The 24,315-nt window shown below is 37.0% G+C and overlaps 1 protein-coding gene across 5 annotated transcripts in view; it reads left to right on the top strand.

Annotated features, from left to right (window-relative positions):
• The window catches only part of fam13a (family with sequence similarity 13 member A), a 101,700-nt gene that overhangs the window by 54,379 nt on the left and 23,006 nt on the right, over nucleotides 1-24,315 (top strand). For all 5 annotated transcript variants that reach the window (XM_088632839.1, XM_088632831.1, XM_088632849.1 and 2 more), the window contains exons 9-13: nucleotides 7,957-7,998; nucleotides 16,100-16,141; nucleotides 16,555-16,734; nucleotides 21,798-21,981; nucleotides 23,910-23,980. In XM_088632839.1, coding sequence (XP_088488965.1) covers nucleotides 7,957-7,998; nucleotides 16,100-16,141; nucleotides 16,555-16,734; nucleotides 21,798-21,981; nucleotides 23,910-23,980 — 519 coding nt within the window. The remainder of the gene's footprint in view (nucleotides 1-7,956; nucleotides 7,999-16,099; nucleotides 16,142-16,554; nucleotides 16,735-21,797; nucleotides 21,982-23,909; nucleotides 23,981-24,315) is intronic.

The following is a 24,315-nucleotide window of genomic DNA, read 5'->3' as shown; positions in this document are numbered from 1 at the left end:
CAGCTGTTCATCTTGTTACAATTTGGTACATTATGGGCTGGTTTCATGCAGCAAGATTAGCAATACTCCTAAATGTGTCTACTGTACAGTAGTTCATGATTAATGCCAATCAGGTCCTTGAAAGCACTGGTAAAAGTTTTTTTCCTGAGATTCATGAGAAACGTGGTTGGACTAATTTGTCAACAAGTGACATTATGACCATCTGTTGTCCATTTTCTAAAAATCTGTAATACAGAAATGTTCCTAACAAACTTTTAAAGGTACAATATTCCAAAATCTATGTACAGTATACTTTCCCTATCAATGGCCCTGACAGCTGCTACAGATACCACATTTGTGTGGGCTGGGCAGACCATCAGGGAGGGACACAGAGTCTGTAATTACACACCTTCTCAGTGCAGCTATTAATTTGCTTTCTAGTTTCTAAACATTGATATGAAAGCATGGCATCTGTCATATTTTTTACTTGTATAAATAGCCTTAACAGAATTAAAGTATATTACCTTCAGTACTTGACTGTTTAAAATCTTTGCTTTAAAATATTCACTAGACTATTAACAGGTTACACTATTGCAGGAAGTTAGACATTGAAGTCATCAGCAATTCCTGGATCAAAATGAGTTGGGTGTGATTTATAAAACTTTTGTCAGAGCACAAAATGTACAGTTCACAACTATTGCTTCTATAGGCCTAATAAACAAATATATATGGAAAGAAGGCAGAGTTTTTAAAGATTGTTCCTGATTCAACCAGAATATCTTGACTTGATATGCTTTAAATGCAGCATTACCTCCTTGTAGCCTGATCTAGTAAGATCTCAGAAGCAAGGCTGGACGTGGTCAGTGCCGGGATGGGAGACCTCCTAGGAGAAGCAGGTAACTTCTGTACATGGTACAGATGGACCAGTAGGTGACACCCTTCCTTCTGGACCAGAATTTCCAGAACCAACGTATCTGTATTGTGACCAAGAACACTATGCTGTTGGATGTGTCATTTTTTAGACAAGATGTTAACAAAAACCTACAGTATACTGCCATGTTGTTAAAGATCTTTTGGCACGGCACTCTTTGAAAGAGTAGAGGTGTTATCCCTGATGTCTGGCTAACTTCCACTTTGGACTTGTATTTACTGGCTGCTCTACTAGGTAAAGTTCCCCCTTATTTCAGTTAGTGAAACAGTTTCTCACTTCTTGACTTTAATATGCTGTGTAGTCAGTCTGCTCTCACATGATGGATCACACAGGGTCCATCACAAGGGTGGGGCTGCACTTTAGTGCTGGTTGACATGGGTCTCCTCCTATACATAAAGCGCTGTGGGAATCTTTGGGACAAAAAGGAATATAAATATTTATTATTAAGTAACAAAACAGAATAGTTAACTTCAATGTTTATAACAAAATAACCCCGATTTCAACTTCTGTTCATTCAAAAGAGCAAGAAGTGTCTGTTAAAAAAAAAATCAGTTTTTACTGTAAATAATTGGGGGGAAAATTGTATTTATTATCTTTCCAATATTTCTACCCAGCAGAATACCATATACAAAATAAAAAATAATCCAGGCAAAAGTACACACTTGTAGAATTACTTTGGATTGAAAGTTTACTAGTAGATGGTATCATAATACCAGATATATTTTTGTAAAAACAGGCATTTAGCAGTAATAAATATAAATTCCTTTAAATGATCAGCATCATGTGATCTCTTGAGCTTCAAAGTAAGCTCAAGAGCTTCTGAACTTTTAAACACTTAAGTTTCCATAACAAGAGTGTTTAAATCCTTTGTTTAGAACTTATAATGTAGGTACAGCTAGTACTCTAGTGGTGCATTGAGACTCATTCATAACACTACATTTCATGGAAAATCTGCACGTACGCTAAAATACAAATGGACATAAATGAAGTCTAATCTTTCCAAGCATAATCCAGCTCCCACAAGTAATTATGTGGCCAAATGGAATTGTTTTAATAGGGTGTTTTCATGCAGTTTCTGCCAGAATTTAAACTGGTGGTACACAATGTTTGTTCAGAAAGAGAAGGAGTTTAAATTGGTTATTTTCTATCAAAACATTCATTTTCATGAACCCGAGGAACCTTACATAAAACTAGATTGAAACAAGGGAAGTAAAGGTACTTAAACAGTTTTTAGGAAATTATTCATGTTAGAAGGTGCACAGTGCACATAATTACTATTATCTCTTTACTACAAAGTACAAACGCATACGAAAATGTGTTAAGGTTAAGGATACGTTATGAGCTGTGAAAAGGTAAAAATGTCAAATTGATTTTTCCACTAGTGTCTGAGATTAATTGCTTCTTATTGTGTTATTGCATTAATACTGTAGAACATGTTTTTGTCTCTTTCAGGTGAACTAATTTAACCTTAAATGTTGCATGCTAAATCGTGTGTACAGTAAAAAAAAAAGGAATTACATGACATCATATTTGCTGAATAATTTCAAGTGTTTTGATCTCCAGAATCCTGAAGTTTTAAACTGTGGAGGAAGCAGCCATTAGAAGGAAAAAAAGGGAAGCTCAAAGAGCTGTAAAGCAGCCAGTGAAGTAGAAAAATAAGCAGAATGATTCAGCATTTGAACATGGACCTGAAACTCTGCTTTAGCAATGGTGTGTTGGATCGGATTACATTGCTTATTTCTTACCTTTCTCCATGAAACAGGTATAGTTGAGTTTAATTTAATCTTTAGGGCAAAACATAACTTGGATGGCAATATATTTTGCAACTTGATGTTTTTCTGATGTATTGTTAGCTTAGACCTGATGCTCATGCTTCTGAATGTCACTGTTCTTAGAATGCTGATATGATTTTAATAAAGTAGCTTCACGGGAAGATGTAGATGGTTTGTATAAGTATTACATTTAAACCCAAAGTGTGGACATGGGTGTTATGGTCATGCAGGGGTTAGCATTGCTGCCTCGGAGCACTAAGGACCTGAGTTTCAGACCTGTTTTCCTCATTCTGTGAAGTTCGTGTGTTGTCCCCACCTGTGTTTCTGTGGGTTTACTCTAGGTGCTCTGGTTTCTTTCCACAAAGACATACTGGTAGATGAATTCGTTTCTAGGAAAATTGTCCCAGCTGTGAGTGTGTGCATGTCTGTGCATTGGCGTCTCATCCAGGGTGTACCTTACCTTTTGCCCAGTACTTGCCAGGATAGGCTCCGACTCCTCCATGAGCCTGTACTGGATAAAGTGGTTAGAAAGGGTATAGATGGATGGATGGAAGTGTTGTGGACATGTTTCTACAATTATAGTTCTATTTTGTATCAGATTAATTTCTTAAAATCGGTATGGCAATTACCGCTGTTGCCTCACGCTAATTGGGTCTTCAGTTCAAATCCAGACGGGGGCTGTCATGCCCAGTACACCTAGAGGGCACTCTGCTTCTCTCCTGTTCCTAGTTTCCTGTGATTATTCATGTCTTTCTGGTGTGTCTTGTGTTGTAGCCTATTTTACTTCCTGCTTCTGCTCTGCTCCTCGCTCAGCAGCGAGGTTCGGATGTCCTGAAACCCACCTAGCACCAGGTCGCCCCACGTCCGCTACCTGAGGGCATAGGTTTCTATACGGCACTTCCTGAACAGCTGAGCCCGGGCTAACCCAGTCTTTTTTGCTCTCCTGCCATTCCACGGTTCGTCCTTTCTGACATCCATGATACATGCAGGCTGGGTTAATTGCTGTTTCCGAACTGCCCCTTTGTGTTGTACACGTGTGCAGAGCTATAAATTGGTGTCCCAATCAGGGCCTTCTCATGTCTTGTGTCTTTTGCTTCATGGATAGGTTGAGGGTGGTCAACTCTTAGAAATATGCAGCTTTCTGATAATCTATGTATGAAATTGATTATGGTAAATTTACTAATAAGCAGGTTACCATATATATATATTTATTTTAATGGTATTTATAATGTATTAGTTAATAAACTGGTTATTTTTTGTTAATTTTGCCTTTCCAAGATAAAATAATGTGGTTGTTTTTGGTTTCATAATACACCTACATTGCTGTAACATTCAATGCATTTACAGAGGTTCTAGAACTGAGCAGTTATTGTGTACCACATTTAGAATCTTGGGTGGTTCGATATTTATGAATAATTTAAATCTGAGCTTTATATACAGTGCCTTGCGTTATCCAATCCCTTTGCTATAAATTGCTTTAACAAATCAGATATTTAATGGACTCTATGTGTACATGGTTTTGGAATAAATATGACTGTCTCTGGTCCCTCAAGGGGACCTTTTCAAGGAAAGATTCAACCATGAAGACCAAGTCGCTTTCAATACACCTCAGGGATAAAGTTGTGGAAATGCACATATCAGCACAAGGGTATCAAAACTAAGACAACGCATATCTCTTTAAGCACAGTGAATGTGCTCTTTAAGAGGTACTGTAGAAGGCACCCAGAAACTGACTCGATCAGGCTGTCCCTCCAAACTAAGCAGCTGGACAAGGAGGAAACCTGGTTAGGATTATCATTGTGAGGTCAGAGTGACTTTGGAAGAGCTACAGAGTGCAATGGCTTAGTCATGAGAAAATGGCACTAAGTAAAATCCATGTCACTCCACAAATTGGTATGGAACTGAACAAAAACCATCTCAAATCCAAAATAGAGCATGAAACAACACATTTCAGAAAAACTATAAACTTGTCAAAAGGTTTTTCTGGTCAGATGAGACAAAACGGGAACCTTTTAGTCTAAAGGCACAGTGTTACATCTAGTGCGAATCAATTTCAAAGCATCACTAAGTCAGCATCATCCCTACTATGAAGCATTGTATTATGGTGCTATTTTGCATCAGCAGGTATTATGAAGTTTTTCAAGACACAGGGAAAAAAGCTCTAGTTTTTTTTTAAATACACTGTTATAATTTTTGAGTTTTGTATGAATGCTGCATCACTGAATGTACACTACTTAAATATTATGTTTTGATCTCAACTGTAGCCAACAAAAAACTGTTTCTGCAACACCTCCACAATATCCATAAAAGGTTCCTTGGATTCCTTTTTTGTAAAGGGTATTTCTGAAAACCTGTGTTATGAGACTAGGTATGGCCAAGAAAATGGACAACAGAAATGATTGTGAAACCTGAAGAGTAGTTAACATAGAAAGGACAAAATTCAGTTTCAAGCACAAGTACTGTATGACACATCATGTACTGTGTGAAGTACTGTATGGATTCACCCTCCTGGCACTTCAGCCTCTCCAAAACCTCTTCATAGACACCTAGAAAAAAACAAACTAAATGGAAATTTGATATTTTTAAACAAAATGGGGGCTTATTTGAAGAAATCAACTGCTTTAAAGCAGATTGTACTGGCTGTCCTATTGATTTTATAAAAGCTAAAGATGTTGTTATGATTGGAGAAGAGATGATTCTACTCACCATTAGAGATAACTGTCGTGAGAAATTGGAAGAATCCATAGTTAGTAATGTAGACCATTCACCTTCTCACATAACGTTTGCCATCTTTGTGGTTTGCTGTTGAAGTTTTTGAAGCAGCAGAGTATATGTACATTATGTTTTTGATGAGGACCCAAATAAAGATTTATTGTGTGTGCTTTCACTGCTTAAGAGGCTTTCAGTAGAAGAATTATGTAGAGGTTTGGGTGAGTACATGTGATACAGACTCCACTGGAAGTTCTGTGTGGAAGTACAGTATATGTACTGACAGGACAGCTGCTGTAATTGTAAAACTTCATAGCTGGAGTTAAAGAGGTGGCACCAGAATGCAAATCTACCCATTGTGTTGTTCACAATAACATTTCTGGCTAGTTAATCATCTCCTGTGGTAAATGATATCTTGGGACTTTTAGCCAGTGAACCGGATTTTCATATGTTTAAATCGCAGTGCAACGCAATCGGTTCGATCACAAGCAGTTTCTTCCTTTATACAGGCGTTTGCTGGTTATTAAGAGAAGAGCTGCAAATATTCTCCGGCAAAGATTTTCCAAGAAGGGTCTTTCACTTCAGTGAACCCTTTTTAATCACCAGTGAGGACATTTCCAGTTTTTCAAGAAGATAAGCTCATTGCAGTGAAAATGGCAGTGGTCTTTATTAAAATCAAGACAGAATATCCAGGATTTAGCTGCCTGGCTCTGAAAAACCTGCTGCTGCTTCTAATTACTCTCTAAAACAGGTATAGTATGTCAGTGATAACTGTTAACAGAACCAAGCTGTAGAACAAAAGTGGCAAACCTTTTAATGTCTCTCTACCATCAAGCCTAAAATATGACTTGCTTGTGTCATGTAAACAGACTCAGAGTTCCCTAAGATAACTATGGTTGGCAAGTTAGAAACTTTTGCATTAATAATGAACTAATAACAATGTGGTTTTAGTAGAGAACTCTGTCAGAGTGTAAGATGCAAAGGAACGAGCAGAGGTAAATTTTCTGATGAAATTGCTAGAAAGAAAAAAAAAACATAACATTTTTGCTGTGAAGCCTTCTTCAGGTGTGGTGAAAGTTAAATGCCAAGCATTTCATTTTATTTTATTCATCTTAACCACTGATGACCAATTGCTGAACCATTAATGAATGGTAATTATTTGACTTATTGCAAAAATTAAATGCAAAGGAGTACTTTTAGAAATATATTTGATAAAGCTATGCAAGGAAATAAGAAATGTTTAGTGCCAATGAAGCTGCTTAATTGGTGAATACTGTAGTAAAAGCTTTGTAGGCCTTTATTATCCTATTAACTTTTCTTTTTAGGTCTTTGCAAAACATAACAGGAAAAACGTCAATGCATTTGATACAGGATTAAATGGGAATTACTCCAGTTGGAAATGAGCTTGTTGTTTTAATCTCAAAACCTTTTCATATGATTCTTTTATATAGAGTATCTTGATCAGCATATTTCTTATTAGTGGAGAACTGTAACTATTTCACTTTATTCAGATGTTTTTTAAGTTAAACTAGATAATATGCTTTTTGCTGTACTTGTTGCAAAAACATAATGTTGAAATCCACTTAATAAAATACTACCTCCATTGAGTATATATTATCTAGTGTATGAGATTCACTTTATTCTGTCACTACTTGCAGTTTTATTTATGTACTAATTATGAATATCATAGTTACATTACAGAGCCTTATCAAGCTGTTGTATCACAATTCCTGATTATATCCGAAAAATTAAGTGACAGTTTTTATTAGTATGCACCTTCTTATTATTGGATTTATATGTTGAAAAACTTAAAAATTACTGGTTATGTTCATTGGAAATGGGGGTAGATACCAATTTTATCCGCCTCAGAGTATACTGTAACTAGAATCATATCTTAACAATATTACAAAAAATATCCTACCTCTGGCTCTGTGTTCTGAACATTTCAACATTGAGTTCAATTGCTGATGCCTCTAATCTTAAAGTACAGAGTTTTTATTTTTATTGTCCTTTAAATAGTCATAATATAAAGATTTTATGGTTTGTACCCCTGATATTGATATCAAACGATTACAGCCTATACAATACAGTAAGTTCTGTTTGTTTTCTTTTACTGTTACACCCTTTAATCATAGCACAGCACTGTTTTATATTGTTCGGCTCACATTGCAGGACAATGCATGTGCTGGTGAGTAATGAAAACCTTCAGAATGAAAGGGGTCTAATTTGGAAATTGTTGCTCTTTGTTTGCATCAGGATGTGGGAAGTTAAGCAACCTAGATAGTGAGGTTCTTTATTCTTGCCTAATTCATCATGTTTAGTTGGCACAAGTCCACTTTTTGCCAGCTGCCTCTGAAGTATAGTCTAAAATTGATTATTTTTAACACTAAAGAGCGTCCCCAAATGAAATGATTGAAACATCACATAAGATTTTTACATTTTTAATGTTCCTAAAACATGCTTATATTATTGAGGTGCTACTGTATGTGTAAAAGGAGAATATCGGCAAAACCCTGTACAATACTGTTGTGCTGAATTTGAATGCTGCTAAATTTTGTATTTCAGCTCAAAAGAAGATGACAGACCGATATCTCCATTTTATATGAGGTATGTCAATAATTTGTTATACTCTTCAAAAGTATCTTACCTAAAGGGGCACTGCTGTGCTATTTTTAGATTTTGAGGTTAGAAAGAATCAGCATCGATGAGTACATTTCAAACCACAGTGAAAGTAAAATGTGCACACTGATATGTAAAACCTCTGTTTGACAAAAAAGACTAATTTTCAGGAACTCGCAGTGATTTAGAACAAGGCAATCAAACCTCCGGAGATGTGGAACGGCCTTATTACATTGTAAACAAGCCAGCTTGTGAACACGTCTCTTCTAATCAGATAGAAATATTACTCTCGATTTTGAGACTGTTTTGCCGACAAATACTGCTTGTCAACTCTTCAGATCATGCATAGTATCTTATCAATGTTCTGCATGTTTTCTGACAGGAGCATATGCTGGAATGATTAATAATAATAATAATAATAATAATAATAATAATAATAATAATAATAATAATAATAATAATAATAATAATAATAATTGCTTACACTTGTATAGCACGTTTCTGGACACTCCACACAAGTAATGGGGATCCCCTCCACCACCACCACCAATGTGCAGTATCCACCTAGATGCAAGTATTTCAGTGATACAGTTCTTTATTACCACAGTAGCTCTTTAAAAATAAACTTATATGTCCGTAAAAACAAATCCCCCTTTTCCCCAAGATAAAAAAATGGAAATAGTCTAACAAACACTTGGTAGCTAGTAGTTGCTGTAATTGATGCATGGATCTGCTGGAGATGTTTCTTGAAAAAAGAAAGGTTACTGGCTTTAATTTCATGGCTAGGTAACTTGTTCCAGACTGAGTGCCCCATGTTGTTTGTTTTAAATGCACTTCCTCATACTTTCCAGTTGTGTTATGTGATCTTTTCTTTACCTCTGAAAATATCTGCTGTGTTGTCTTTGCCAGTGCCTTTGAGGGTTTTGAAATCTTGTATCAGGCCCCCTGGTAATCTTCTCTTTTCAAGAATAAAAAAGCTCTATTGCTTCAGCCTCAGTGTAGGACATTCCCTTAAGCCCTGGAATGTATCAGGTTGCTCTTTTCTGCACTGATGCCAGAGCAGGAATATCTTTTCTATAATGTGGTGACCCAAATTATATATAATATTCTAAATTGATGCCCTACTGCTGCGTTATACAATTTGTACGTAATATAGATGGACTTAAATTCAATGCCTTTGACTATATAGCAGAGTTAAATTGGAATCTACAGTACATTGGCTTCCAGCATTTTCAAAGTAGTTCAAAGTGACATATTTGCTAATCTGTGTACAGCTTCCTTCAGTTATCGCATGGAAAAGAACAGTATTTGTTTTACACTCTAGGGCAGTTCAGTGATGCAGTGGTTAGCATTGTTGTCTTGCAGCGCTGGTGCCCCGGGTTCAGTTCTTCGTTTGCTGTCTGTGTGAAGTATTAATATTCTCCTCGTGTTTGCATGGGTTTGCTTTAGGGCTCCATTTTCCTCCAACGGTCCAAAGACGTGCTGGTAGGCAATTGCCTTGTGGTAAAATTGGCCCTGGTGTGAGTGTTTGTGCCTGTGTGCTCTGTGAAGGCCTGCCATCCTGTCCAGGATGTATCCTGTCTCGTGCCTAGTGCTGCCACTGTATCCCTGAATTGGTTAAGCGGTAATTTAAAGTGATGTGATCATGATGTGATGTGTACACTCTGATTTATTTCTACCGAGGTATAACACATTATATGTTTTCAAATTGAACATTTGTATTTCACTTTAGCTGTTTATTTTTGCTAAGATATTAAAGAGTGGTGCAGTATTACCTGTGTTTTTGTTTCAGAATGAAGACAGAATACAGAAAGAAAATGCATCTTTGGATTAGCCAGTCTTTACAGTTCATAGTTGACATTGACATTTATCTCAAGGGGAATTTGTTTCTTTCAGCGATACAAGGGAGATTGTAAGCCTCAGGAAAAGGCTGTACACTCTGGCTTTAACATTTGCAAGTTGCCTTGGAAGCTCAGGGTCCCTTAAGGCAAGATGATTTGCTGTGCAAATTTTGGTTGAGCTGACACATCAACACCTACATCTGTCAGACTAATGGCAAAACAATATTGTGCAAAAATAAAAGACTGTGTACAACAGAGCCAGTAAGCAGTAAAGCCAAGAAACAAAAGACAGTCAAAATCACTTCACATATTATGCTCGCATCTAGTACAACTTACATCAAAAATAGGCAAAACAGCATTACAGAAATCTTCATTAAAACAAAGGACTGCAAATGTTTCTTTTAACATTTTCATAGTACCCCCCATAGTATATCTGATTTTAGGCCATTTAAATGCTTTGACCACATAAACACCATGCAGTTTAGAGTAATTTTACAGTAGATTTCATACTGAAGGTAAAGAAAACATTCTGGCAATGGAGCTTTTCTGTACACATAATGATAGAAGACTCCAAAGCCAATTGCTTTTTTTTTTTTACTTTTTCAGTGTAGAAGTAAGCTTCGTTACATATTTTCTTTTTAAAACTTGATATCTTGGCAAAGGTGCAAAACTAAAGGCGTTCTATATTCATTGTGATAACATACTTTGTATGTTCATCTATGCACTCTAGATTGCTATGTCCTGTTCTTCTGAAACCTGCTGTTAAACAAAAAGCTGCCTACCCTCTCTTTGTCACATACACACTTCTAACCCAGCGGAAGGTCAGTAACCCCTGGTTCAGGGGGGATGGGAAGAAATCGCCACAAGTATAACAGGCCAAACACAACAGCAGTCTGTTCTCATTTGTAAGTTGCAGATGGAAATCCTGCTTCCAATGGTCCAGTATTTACAAGTTAAACATACTGTAGTTTACATCCGAAGCACCAATTTATTAGCTCTCTGTAAAACAGTGTTTTAAAAATGCAATACATTGCAAAAAGTGACTATGATTCAGTCGGCAAAACCCCATATTATTGTTGCAGTCAAAATTCAAGATTCAAAAGTAGTTTTGCATAGTTGGTTTCTATGATTTTAGCAGAACTGACAGGAGCGACGAGGTATTATTCTTTTATATTTTTAAGCAGTGTTTTGCTTCTAAAAACATGATGAAGAATCAAGTGGCAGGAGGGAACAGTTTGTGGAAGTACACTGTGATCCAAACGTTTGGCCATTTCACAGTTACACGGCTGTGCAGAACAACCCAAGTGAGTGTACCACATTACTTTCCGTAGAAGATTTTTCTTAAAATATTTTTTTAAAAATATTGAGATGTGAGTTCATATTGTAGATGTATGATTCCGCAACATCTGACGTTTAAGTTTTGGTATTATTATTTAGATTAATATTCACCAACACTTAAAATATGTCAGAGGGCACTCGTCTGATTAAACAGGAACTTATAAGTGAGGTAAATACTTTTGATGTTGAGTTCAGTTTTATGCAAGGCAGTGTTAATCTTACATTCTATAGGGATAATAGCAGCAGCGAGTCGGTATCTGCTTATTGAGGACCTTGTCTGGTTACTGGCCCGACCTCTGATGAGTAAAACCAATTGATTAATTTACAGTATGTATCTTTTTCAAGATTAGAATTTTATAGACTATATACAGTATTTAGTTTGGAATCCGTCCATCCATCCATTTTCTAATCTTCCTCTAATTCAGCCACAGGGGAGCCAGAGCCTATCCTGCCAAGTAAGGCAGGATACACCCTGGATGGGACGCCAGTCCATCACAGGGCACACACCCAGGGCCCATTTTCCAAGAAGCCAACTAACCCACCAGTATGTTTTTGGACTGTTCACCTGTAGGAAACTCATATATAATCACAGAGGGAACATAAAAACTCCAGATAGATAGCATCCCAGGTCTGGATGTGAACCCAGGGCCTCAGTGTGGCGAGGAAGCAATACTAAACACTGCGCCACTGTGTCACACTAGTTTGGAATATATTTGTTTCTTATTCTTTTTAAGTAAAAATCAAAACTTAGTAACTGTGCTTTGAAACTTGAAACCACATGTTAAATAAATTTGAGATATGGGCAACACAGTAGAGTGTAGTGGTTAGTGCTGTTGTTTCCTGCACCCTCCCAGAGGGGCTGGTTAGGTTAACCAATATCCCTAGATTGTATAGTATTGTACATAAGGTCAATAGGAATTGTTTAATTGTATACAAGTGTTAATACTTGGAAGTGTTTGATGAGATCCAGTCCCTGTACACTTCAGAAATTGTTCTGCGGCAGAGGTTTCATTTTCTAAAGGTTATTTATTATATGGCCTTTTATTCTGTCCCTGTACTGTATGTTTTCTGAATGTAGGATTCCAATGCACTGCATTTGTCATTCCTTTGGTAGTGGTTTAGTTCTTTATTTCCAGCAACCAGTTTTCCTTACCTCACACTTAGTACTGTATGTCAAACTCAGCAATGTTAGGGAAGGTGTCTTGAGGGTTGTTTACCAGAGGGTAAAAGAATGATAATCCTGTTTGCAGCTTCTTCTTGATACATCAAGAGAGAGGTCTGGAAATTTGCCACATAACTTCTGAGAGCACAGGATATGATCGTACCAAGCTGATCTTACTCTGAGTAACTTCATTTGCAACATGCAGATTGCAGTTGTGGAATAGGTACAGAAAGTTCTGCTCACTGCACACTCTGCTCTGTCACTAGAGTACACTCTTGGGATTACAGGAGCCTGTTTTGTGACACTTTGGTACCCTAAGCTCTGAGTTTAATGTACACATATCTGTTTATAGTTTAAGTAAAGAACAAATTCTGTCTATACAATAATTATTTTAACTTGAACTTGAACTTTATTGCCAAATGTAACCGGTACATGTACTGGTACAATGGAATTCTTACTTGTAGAAAGTCTCTCGATTGTTAAAACAAGGGCAAAGACAGTGCATCAAGACAATATACAAACAAACAGTAGACAATGTACAAGTAAACAGTAAGCAGTTTGAATGTAAACAACGCAGACATGTAAACAATGACTGGAGATGTGCAATAAATAAATAAGAAATCATAAAGAGGTAGATAGTATAGGTGTGGTCCGAGGGGCATGTTCGCCAATCGCACTGCTTGTGGATAGAGGCTATTGAGGAATCTGGTGGTAAGTGTCCGTATGCTCTTGTATCTCTTGCCTGAGGGCAGTGGGGTGAAGAGCTCATGCCCGGGGTGGTGACTGTCCTCTGTGATGGCCAGAATTCTACCTTGGCAGCAGTCCTCATAGAGCTGGTTAATCTTGGTGAGACCACAGCCGATGACCTTCTGGGCCATATTGACCATTCTCTGCAGTGCCTTTCTTTCTCGAGAAGAGGTGTTCCCGTACCACACGGTGATCCTGTTGGTGAGGATGCTCTTGATGGTGCAGTGGTAGAAGTTCACCACCACAGGTACTGGCATCCCCCATCGCTTGAGGAAGCTCAAGAAATAAAGGTGCTGCTGAGCCTTCTTCAAGATAGAGTCAGTGTTCACAGTCCAGGTTAGATCTTTAGAAATGTGAATTCCCAACCTAAAGCTGGTGACTGTTTCCACTTCCGTTCTATCAATACTGAGTGGGCTGTGAGTGTGTGGCCTGTGTCTCCGAAAGTCCACTATAAGCTCTTTCGCTTTATTTACGTTCAAGTCGAGGTTATTGCTGTGTAGTTAAGGAAGGTATTGAGAGCTTGTATCTGGATAACCATGTCTTCTATAGCAGACAACATTAAGGCAAGAACGATCAGATTTCGTTGAGTTTGTCAGTGATCCCTTCACTGGTTCTGCAAACAGGTGTAAGGTATTGCTTAGTTGAGGGATGATTGAGCTTGGTTGCAATGAAATAAGCAAGTGTTTTCTTGTGTTATTTGTGACAGGAACACCAGACTTTTTTCACTTTTTTACCTTGAAATAACTGAAGGACATTTCAGAGAAAGAGTAGCAAATTAAAAATTGACCGTTGTGTGTATCTCATTATTTTTTATATTAATGTAATGCTTTGAGATTTACAATATGGGCACCAATGTCAGCATGTTTAATAATAACATTATTCAATTTCAACATAAATAGTCTAGGCTGTTTGTAGTGGCTAAACAGGCTAAACAGGACCATCACTGATTTCTGTGTCTGTACAGGAGCTGTAAAACTCTGATCCAGTTGGAGCAGTACAGTGTGGAAAACTATTTTTCAGAATACTACCAGTGAATCAGGACCTTAAATCATGGGTGCCCAACTTTTCTTCAGAGGTATCAGAATCAGCAAAGTTAATAATTAAAGAAATTATGAGTTTGTGTTGTTCAGTCATTAGTGTTTCATTAAGTACCTCTGTGATCTTTCCTTTTGCCAAACCTACTTTAATTATTATCCACCCCACCTATCCATCCATTTTCTAACCACTTCAGGGTCGTGGGGGTGTCAGAGACTACCCCGACAAACACTTAACTTATAATACAAATGATAAATAATCTGAGTATTCTAAATTAGAATCTGTCTGTTTTTTTAATGGCAGTTTTGCTCTTGATTTGTATGCAAGAGAAATTTTACCATACTAAATTTAGTTAATTGGCCAATTTGTGTTACCGGATGCATTTTGGCTAGAACCTGTGAGGTGTGATTCTGAGGTGAATTTTCAGAACAGAATGATGGTCAGGCAGTCAGCATGTTTTAAACTGAAACCCCACTTCAACACATCACATTTATTAAGCTAAAATGATACCTCCTATGTTTCGAATTAATTGGTGAAAGGGTTTTATTTTCTCAAGAGCAGTTCAGGATATGTATCGACAAAAGAACAAGTGGCTTTTAGGCTGCTGTCCTGTTTGAAGAAGGAACCCTGTTTTGCTGTATTGTATTTGTTGTGTCATCGTGATGATACCTACCAAGTTGGAGTTAATTGACCAAACCAACATTTTTATAGAAGAGTTACTAGAGTTACAGGCCGTGCTTCACCAAACATGTAATGACCTTCTGTGGGTGTAGAACCTTTTCAGATGGAAACATTACAAAGCTTTGGTTGTAGCTGAAGTCTGCCAAGTTTAATTTAAATTGTTGCAGCAATTCAGAAGAACGGGTAATTGAAAGGGGGTTTGAATGCACAGCTCAGACCTCTATCTTTGGTGATTCAAGCGGACCTGAATTTGTGTAATAAATTTAATGGTTTATCTGTCACACTTTAGGTCTTTGAACATAAGTACTTTCAAAGTGGGAAGAAAACAATTTACAGTCATAACTAGCTTCCACTGCCTTGTTGGAAAAATAGTAAGCTGTGTTAAAATGAACTGAGTATTTAAAAAAATAGCATTTGAGTGCTTTGAGTACAATACTGGTAAAACCAGGATCTGGGATTTTATGTCTAAAGCAAGGTTTGACTCTACATTCCATTACTTTGCTAAAAAAGCCAAACATTGGTAGGGATGCAGCCTAATGTGTCTTGTGGTGCTGACAATCTGCTTTAAAGAACTGCATTTTATATACCAGAGCAGTCAGCACAGGAGCATGTCTGCTGCATCTGACTGGAATCATTGCTTTTTATGCAAATAAAAACACAAGGGTGCCTGGATGTACAGTAATTAGTATTCAAGAGGAGTACAGTATGCTGCTCTTGGAGGCGATCGGATCGGGGAGAACATTTGTAAAGTTACATTGCCCTTCTCTTCTTTCTGTGGAGAAATGGCTTTTTTTTCCTTAGAGCAAAACTGCCAACAGTTTTATTGTGCAGCACCTTTACATTGCCTGTGGAGACACAGTGAGGAGGAAAACAGCTGCACTGCCACTTACAGCTCCCAGATAGATTGATACAGAGAGGAAGAGCCAAACTGAAATTCTCAGCTATGTCTAATCATTCTGCTTTTCCAATTCTCCTATATTGTGTTTGAACTGTGTGTGTTAGTGGGGTGCAGTGTAAGGTTAGCACTGTGAATCATGGGAAACTCTCCATTACATGTTTTGGAGAGCCTCAGAACAGAAGAATGAGGCAGTGATGATCCCATCACACGGTTTCCTGAGGAGTAATTGCTGCTGACAGCGAGCTCAATCTAATCCAACATGTGGATTCGGTTAGCTGGCTTTGTATAGGACATCAGGAAACTCTGAGTGATGGGATGTTTTCTGGAGTTGCTGCCTAAGCTTCCAGTTGTCAAATAAATTAGTATTGTCTCTGCTTTTCTTTTCAGTGCCCAAGTGTCCTCTGTTAACAGCAAACCTGGCTCTGAAGAGTAAGCGGACTTGCATTTCAAATTAATAAAATTGAGAATTCCTTAATTTTCTATTTGCTAAATATCTGCTATCTGCTAATTTTGTTTTTACAGTCTTATGAATTGCTAAAATCTTAAACTTTAACACAGTGAAAGCAGTATTTGGTGTGAAAGAGTTTAGTATATGCTTTTATTAGACAAGATATATTCTAAATAATAGCACGTTTGAAGCTAATAAAATGTCTGTTGAAAAACATTACAGAAGTAATGTGTTTTGTCTGTTTGCACGTTTTGTAAAATGAAACAGTGGATTTTTTAAAAACACATTTCCACAAACTAAACCCTTTAGTTTTGCTCTGTGACTTAGTTGACACTTTATTGTTTCAGATTTACCAGTCACAGCAGCCTCCTGAAAAATAACCCTCTGTTTTCAGCCTTCTAGAAAAGACTATCAGGTCAGCAGTGGAGCAGCACCTCTTTGATATGCATGGGAGTGGAGGTCAAAGTTCAGAGGACTCTGAATCAGGGCTGTCCTCCACCTCCACAGCAGTGACGGCCAGGCAGAGACGCCGCCATCAGAAGGAACAGGATGAAGTGTGGAAACACAAAGACACGTAAGACCACTTACTATGAGTGCCTCTTCTGTGTTTCAGAGACGAAGAGCCTGCTTAGAGCTGAACTCCCTTGACTCCAGATATGTCCTTAAATAGTTAGCCTGCACTATACAGGAGAGCCCAGTCACATGAAAAAAACTGCATTTCCAAGCAAAATCATTTTCTACTTTTACCATTGTATTTCAGTGTCTGTGGTGTGCATTCACTGTTACATTGTACAGCCTTGTTTCTGATTATCCTCCATTCAAATGCTAATCAATTCTATGGTTTTCTTCATACAAAACTAAACAACAAAAAAAATACTTACAAGTATTATTATAAATGTCCTATTATACACAGTATAGTAGATAGCAGTATTAAAATTAATCGTTTACACAGAACAGCATAGCAAACCACTTTTCTGGATTACTCATGGATTCCCATGTTGAAATGTGGTTTTGCTTTGCAGCGTTGTTGATTTATGTCATCACAGCAAAAAAAACATAGTTTTGCATTTAGAACTGAACTTCTTGTTTGAATACTGTCCTGTATGAAGATGTGTGTGAAATAATGTAGTTGATGGAAGCAGCAGATTGGGATAAAGTGCAAATGTCAGTATTTAGCTGAGGACAGTGTAATTGTGCAAGTTGAAAAGGAAAACAACTAGGTCAAAATCATTTTTAAGAAATTCTCATTTAGTTTATGTACACCTCTTTTGCAAAACATACAATTCTGAATGCAGATTATGCTTAACTCAATTATCCAGTGAATTACCCAACACCGATAAAATCATTCATTTTGTTTATTTACATTCTGTTTTCTAATGTCCTAAAAAACTGCTAACAGTAAGGCTGTTGCAGACTAATTTCTTATTTTGAGGTTCATGTACAGTATGTGTTATTGACTACTTTGTTCCCCAAACAAAGTGAATTCTGTAGCTAGATAACTGATCTTTTAAGAAATTACATTATTAAAACTGGATTTTGAACAGGTTATGATGTGATGAGACGAGATTGCAAGGCATGTAGCAGTTGTAGTGTTAATTTTAATACTGTTTTGCAGTGGTCTCCAAGCCTAGTCCAGGAGAGCTCCAGGAGAGCTTTTAAAACTTGAAAGCATTTAGAGATCATTTATAATAAAAATCTAACTGCCTTTCAGGTCTCAACCACCATAATTTGTTTAATTAAGCCAGTCATATGCTTAATTGATCCCTCACAAATGTTCCCAGTTGTTAGAAATAAGTAATTTAGGGTAACCTATAACAGTTAATGGATTGTGGTTTCAGGACCAGAGTTGGAGACCCTTAATGTTATTTGCAGTACGCTATACTGTATATAAACTGTTTTTAATATATAAAAACACATACTAGTTGTGGCAGATCCCCCTTACCTGGTAGCATGGAGTACCTGTACTCATGAACCTCTTGTTAAATGTTACCTGCACCATATTTGCTTAAACCTTTAATACCGTAAATCTGGAAAGCCGTGAAACCAGGACAGAGGGAGACCGACCCTGGTGTTAAACTTGCCTGCTTCTTGCCTCATTGAATTCACCTGTAGTCCTAACTTTTAACTGATGAGAAAGCTGTGCTGCCCTTCTCCCTTCTAATCTCAACCTACAGTGAAAGCCCTGTTTTTTCCCTCTTAACCTACTGGTGCTTCTCCCTTTTAAACTGCAAGAAATATGATCCTACTCCCTGCTCTAAATGTTACCCTTAAATTAGTCTAATTACATGACTAAGCGATTAGACATTAAGGCCTGTCTAATGAGTCTTTTTATTAGGAGAATGGTAAAAAGCCACAGCAGATCTGACTCTCTTCGCCTGGTGAGAATGCCTGTATTTTTTCTTTCTCTGGTCTCTCAGCCGCTCAGCCACATACCATCACAACACGGTGATGGTATGTGGCTGAGGTATGTGTAAATGAAGCAATACCAATACATATACAAGGAGGAGGGGCTTTTCTTACAGAACATCTACAGTACATATACACTACATACACTTCCAAAATGTAGTGAAGTGACTAAATATATGAAACCTTGTCCAGTTGATCAGAAGGTAGGTTGGACAGACTGGAAAACTTTACAGCAAACGTTTTGATTGCCCAGGGCAAGTTGACAAGCCTTAAAACTGGTAATTTTGCATAAATGTCTGTGTCAAGACCCCTCTATATTCAAAAGACCATAAAGATGTGCTTGTGTCTTTCATATCTGTGCTTGGTATTTTGCCATAGGTGTATAGTATATACTGTAGGCTCTGCACTTTATATAGGCTGCTATGTTTGATATTCAATTACTCTGTACTGTATATCTGACTTTTCTTTAGCAACAAACCTCTAGATCCTTACTCCCAATAAAATGATCATTTAATAAAAGGATAATTGTGGCATTCTGAAGCATGCTGGCTAATGGGAAGATAAAGGCGGATAAAGAAGGTAGCGAAGATTTTAGCAGCAGCGAAGATTACAGAGGCATCAATAAGTGTCCCTAGGCAGTCTTGCACAAATTCAGGGCACTGTACAGGTAGTTACATGCTAATCAGTGATAATGGAATGATGGAGAATAGAAAAAACACTGCTAGTCTTAGCAGGTCTTTGGTACATAAAGACTGAAAAACAAGAAGTATCTACTTGTGAAATTATGTGTGTCCTGCTAGCTCCATTGCTATGATATTCATACAGTAGGCCATTAACAAAATGGTTCACACAGTCACTAGTGATACCCAGTGAGTGGAAAATTACTCATTTAACACCCATCCTTAAAAAGGATGACAAAGCTGAACCAAGTCATTCTGGACTGTTAATGACTATTAACAGTTTATAACTATTCAATTTAAGGTTATGGAAACAATAATTAGAACTAAAGTAGAGACACATCTGTACAGAGAAAGGATTCTGGGGATTTTCTTTTATATATGTATTGCGCATTTCCTTGGATAAGGGTGTAATCTAAATTACATGGTATGTTAACTTTCACAGGAGACATTTGATAAAGTACGTCATACAAAGTTGGAGATGGTAGGTTTTTAAAGTAGGTAATGAATGGAAAATACTATACAGATGAGGGTAAATGCTCTGTTAGAAGAAGAAGTTTAACAATTAGTGGAGTACCACAGGGTTCTGTATTAGGACTACTGCTCTTTTTAATTGATATCATTGGTCTTTTGTATATATTGGAATATGTAGTACAACAGTCAGGTTCTCAGATAGTGCCCAATAGGAAATAAAAAAGATTTAAGCAACATTCAAGACTGGGCAAACACACAGGGGAAGGCATTTACTGTTGACAAGTGCAGAGTGTTACATGAGTGTAGCACAAACATAAGCTTTTAATTTAAGATGGGGAATGCTGAGCTTGAGGAAGCTACAAAAATACCTTATTTATATTTTATATACGTATCTTGTTCAAAAGACAAACAATGTTAGGCTTTATACAGAAGTTAAGGGTGTGTGATTTAAATCAGGGAATGTTATATTAAAATGGTACAATGTGTTGGTAGGAAATTATTTTGAATGTTGTGTTCATTTCAATCCATGCAGTGCACACAATGTTTTATAATTAAAAGCACATTAAAAAATTCAGGAGGAGATTAAATATAGGATTTCTGTCTTCATGCTGAAAATGGTATTTTGCCTAAAAAAGCAAATTTGCCATGGTTAAACACTGTCTGGAATATCTTGGCGGGGACTGTGGATCTGTGGCACCATCTGTGGATATAAAATGGCATAATATGGGGTGATTTCTTTTCATTCATTTGCTCTAATACGATAACAAAATGTTATTACACCGGATGTCTGAATTATGTAGTTTTAATGCAGCTAAGACGGGATTGGAAATTATGTTTTTGAAATCCTTGAATCCATGAGATCGGCTGTTTTTGTTCATGACGTCAAACAGTGCCAGTTATAAAAAAAATGTTATCCAGCATGGAATCCGTCGTTACTGTGGTAGGAAATGTTCATAGTAAGATCGGCAAGATTTGTTTGCACAATGTCTGACTTTTGATTCCTTACAAACAGGTTTTTTGTTTTCCATGACAGAAGGCTAACTTGCATACTATTAATGACTAAATGGTAGCAGGGTAAAAAAATGGTTATAACATTTAAATAAAATTAAAGAACAAATATTTACATTCAGAAAAAAACACATGGCCCCATATTCAAATCAGTTAGGCATTTTAATTAGGAAACAACAGGAATTCCTCCACCTAAGTGTTTTGAATACATAGTTTATAGTCTGTTTTCAAAGTTATAAAGTCACATTTTGTTGGATAATTCATAATGAATGTTAGGCTGAGGCTTATACCTGAGACCTGAGACAACAGAATTTACCTAACCTCACAAAAAGATTGCATAAGACAGGTTTGCTTGAATCTTGCAAATTTTAAAAAGACCTGTTGATTCACTTACAGATAAAACTGCAAGTGTACCAAATCTGCCTTAAATTGTAGCCAGCAGCCATATCACCCTGCAGCTCACAACTGGCAACCCACTGAAGCTAAGCAGGTGTGAGCCTGGTCAGTACCTGGATGGGAGACCTCCTGGGAAAAACTAAGGTTGCTGCTGGAAGAGGTGTTAGTGGGGCCAGCGGGGGGCGCTCACCCTGCGGTCCATGTGGGTCCTAATGCCCCAGTATAGTGACGGGGACACTATACTGTAAACAGGCGCCGTCCTTCGGATGAGACGTAAAACCGAGGTCCTGACTCTCTGTCTGTCTTAAAAATCCCAGGGCGCTTCTCGAAAAGAGTAGGGGTGTAACCCCGGTGTCCTGGCCAAATTTCCAATTGGCCCTTACTAATCATGGCCTCCTAATAATCCCCCTCTATGAATTGGCTACATTACTCTGCTCTCCTCCCCACTGATAGCTGATGTGTGGTGAGCGTTCTGGCGCACTATGGCTGCCGTCGCATCATCCAGGTGGATGCTACACATTGGTGGTGGTGGAGGGGAGTCCCCATTACCTGTAAAGCGCTTTGAGTGGAGTGTCCAGAAAAGCGCTATATAAGTGTAAGCAATTATTATTATTATAATTATAAATTCTATTCTTTGATTCTGTTTTGTGAAAAAGGGCACTTTTTCATTTTCTAGGGAAGATATCAATAAGGAGAACATTCCTTCAGTGCTCGGCAGCAGTGAAGATGGACAGCAGGCCCTGCAAGATGCAGAAACAAAGCAGCGAAACAGTGGTACCATTGAGGAGTGCACGAGACCGAAGAAGCACAAGTTCAACTCCAAACTTTTGGCGCTCACCAAAAAGCAAGATGGCCCCATTGTAAGCATCCCAGTATTCTGCAAGCCAAGCAGAACAGGCTGATATGAAACTGCTGCGGTGTGCACATTTTTTGATTTACTGTGCTCTTGAATTAAATATTAGCCAATAATTTTATTACTTTAAACTCTTCTCTTACATAATCTGTTTTCTTTGTTTTTCTCTCTACTTTGTAGTCTTTTTGTTTCCTAAGAGTCATAATTGTTATTGTCACAGGCTAGTGCTACTGGCAACATGGCTTATGATCAAGTTAATTGATGGGTAATTACATGACTTTGTAACACTGTACCCATTTGCAAAACCACTCAAGCGTGATTGTTTGCCCATTATAAAACGTGTTGATGCCTTTTAGTCCATTTCAGCCCATTTGAAAAAAAAAGTTCTGAGAGACCTGTTTAAGAGCTTGTTTGTTGGAAACCTTTAGTACACTAACCATCGAGCATTGAACAAGAACAAGAACTGACATTACGTACATAGTTTTCTCAGTATATAAAGTTATTATTTAGTTTAACTGTTAAACTAATTAAGTATTGCAGTATTTGCTATATAATTTGAATCCTCACCATGTTCCTCTAGACATATGGATTTGCTCCTAAAGTGGAGATGTGGAGGTCACCCTATAGGTTCAACACAGCTGTTGTTCAGTACAATATCTCATGTAAGACTTGGAGTCTTACAAAAGCCAGTCAGTGTCTGTCAGCGCAGCAGTGGCAGTCATTTAGCTAGTGTGGGCTGGCAGGGGTGTTGCTGATGCAACACCTTGTGTGGAATGCTTCCTCAGCTATTTCCAGGCCATTAGGAGGTTAAGCACAGTTCAACCTATATCTACGTTTCAGAGGAACAAAAAAGAGTTGTGGCATTAAGGTGAAGGTTACGTGTTGCCTCGAATCAGAGCAGTAAGGTCAGATTTACATTGTTCCTGGAATCAAGAGTGCTTTTTTTTGTTGGCAAGTCAGGTTCACAAATACCAATTTTCAGAGAGTGAATAATGTTTCACAATTTAATGTAAAGTGCTCGGGCAAGGTTATCAAATAATGTTTTTCTAAAGGTCCTGAACCATTTTTAAATGTTTTTAAAGATATATTATTATTATTATTATTATTATTATTATTATTATTATTATTATTATTATTATTATTATCATTTCATTGATTTTATCTGACAAGGACCTAAAACATTAAAACAATGTAATGAAATTAAATTAGGTTAATATGTTGCTGTGTTTTTTCCTTTCTTGCAGAAGTCTTACAATGAGTTGTTGTTCATTATTTTTATCCTTTATATTTTGATTGCTTATTTTTGGTTTCTGTCCATGCTATAATGTAAGATGCCAAGGGGCAGCCAATGAATGAAGGTTAAATACCTGTTATTTTATGTGTTTCTTTTCTGGTACCAAAAAGACATGACAGTGCGGATTTAATTTTCTATACTTGTAAAGATTAATGATCTTACATATTTATTACATGTAAATATTTAATATTTAATATGTACAAATGGCATTAATAAGTTGATTATCTTAAAGTGAAAGGAGCTCTGAAAAACACTTAATTTGGCATTTGTTCAAATACGTTTGTTGGGAGTTTGAATACGTCTTGGATTATTAGATATTTATTTATTAGATATTTTTATTCTTAGATTATTAGTATTGTGTATTTATTTTTTTCTGTTTAATTGGCCTGCCTCCTATACAAAGTTGTCACATTGACATGATGTTTTCACATCTTATTCATCCCAACCTTCAAGTGAAATTCTGATTTTTCAAATTATTAATATTTGTATACCTGGTTTAATGTAGTAGAAACATGTGTTGATGAACACCAGGCACTGTCTGTATTTTGGTATTCTGGCTATGAATGCTGAAGGTTATTGAACATTTTATTGTCCATTCAAATACTGTCCTTTTCCTAAATACTGTACTTGTCTCAATACAGGAATGCTTTGGAGCATCTAGACTACAAGATAAACCAAGCACCAGCAACATGGAGTCTGTAGAAGAAAAAAGGTAGGATTACAAAAATAATTTAATACATTTGTGTGAAAAAATATATTTAATGAACAATTATTAGGTGAGCCTTCCAGTGTTGCATACTGTATCTTAAGCTTTAAAGTTTTGTTTTTGCTTTATTTGAAACTTATTCACTCATGATTATTTCTCATAACAATGGCTTCTTAATTAAAATAACAAATGGCTTTCATGAGTCAAAATTATCTTTCTAGGACGTTTATGATTGTTAAAGAAAACATGTTCACCAGAAACGCAACACACGCAGTGTTAAAATGTTTATGAGCTGAATTCTAAGATCTTTGCAAGAGCAGCTTTCTTTTAATATTTAGGTA

This window comes from Lepisosteus platostomus, chromosome 1 (genome assembly GCF_059453375.1).
Source record: "Lepisosteus platostomus isolate fLepPlt1 chromosome 1, fLepPlt1.hap1, whole genome shotgun sequence".
NCBI lineage: Eukaryota > Metazoa > Chordata > Actinopteri > Semionotiformes > Lepisosteidae > Lepisosteus > Lepisosteus platostomus.
This window is presented reverse-complemented; position numbering and strand designations above follow the sequence as displayed.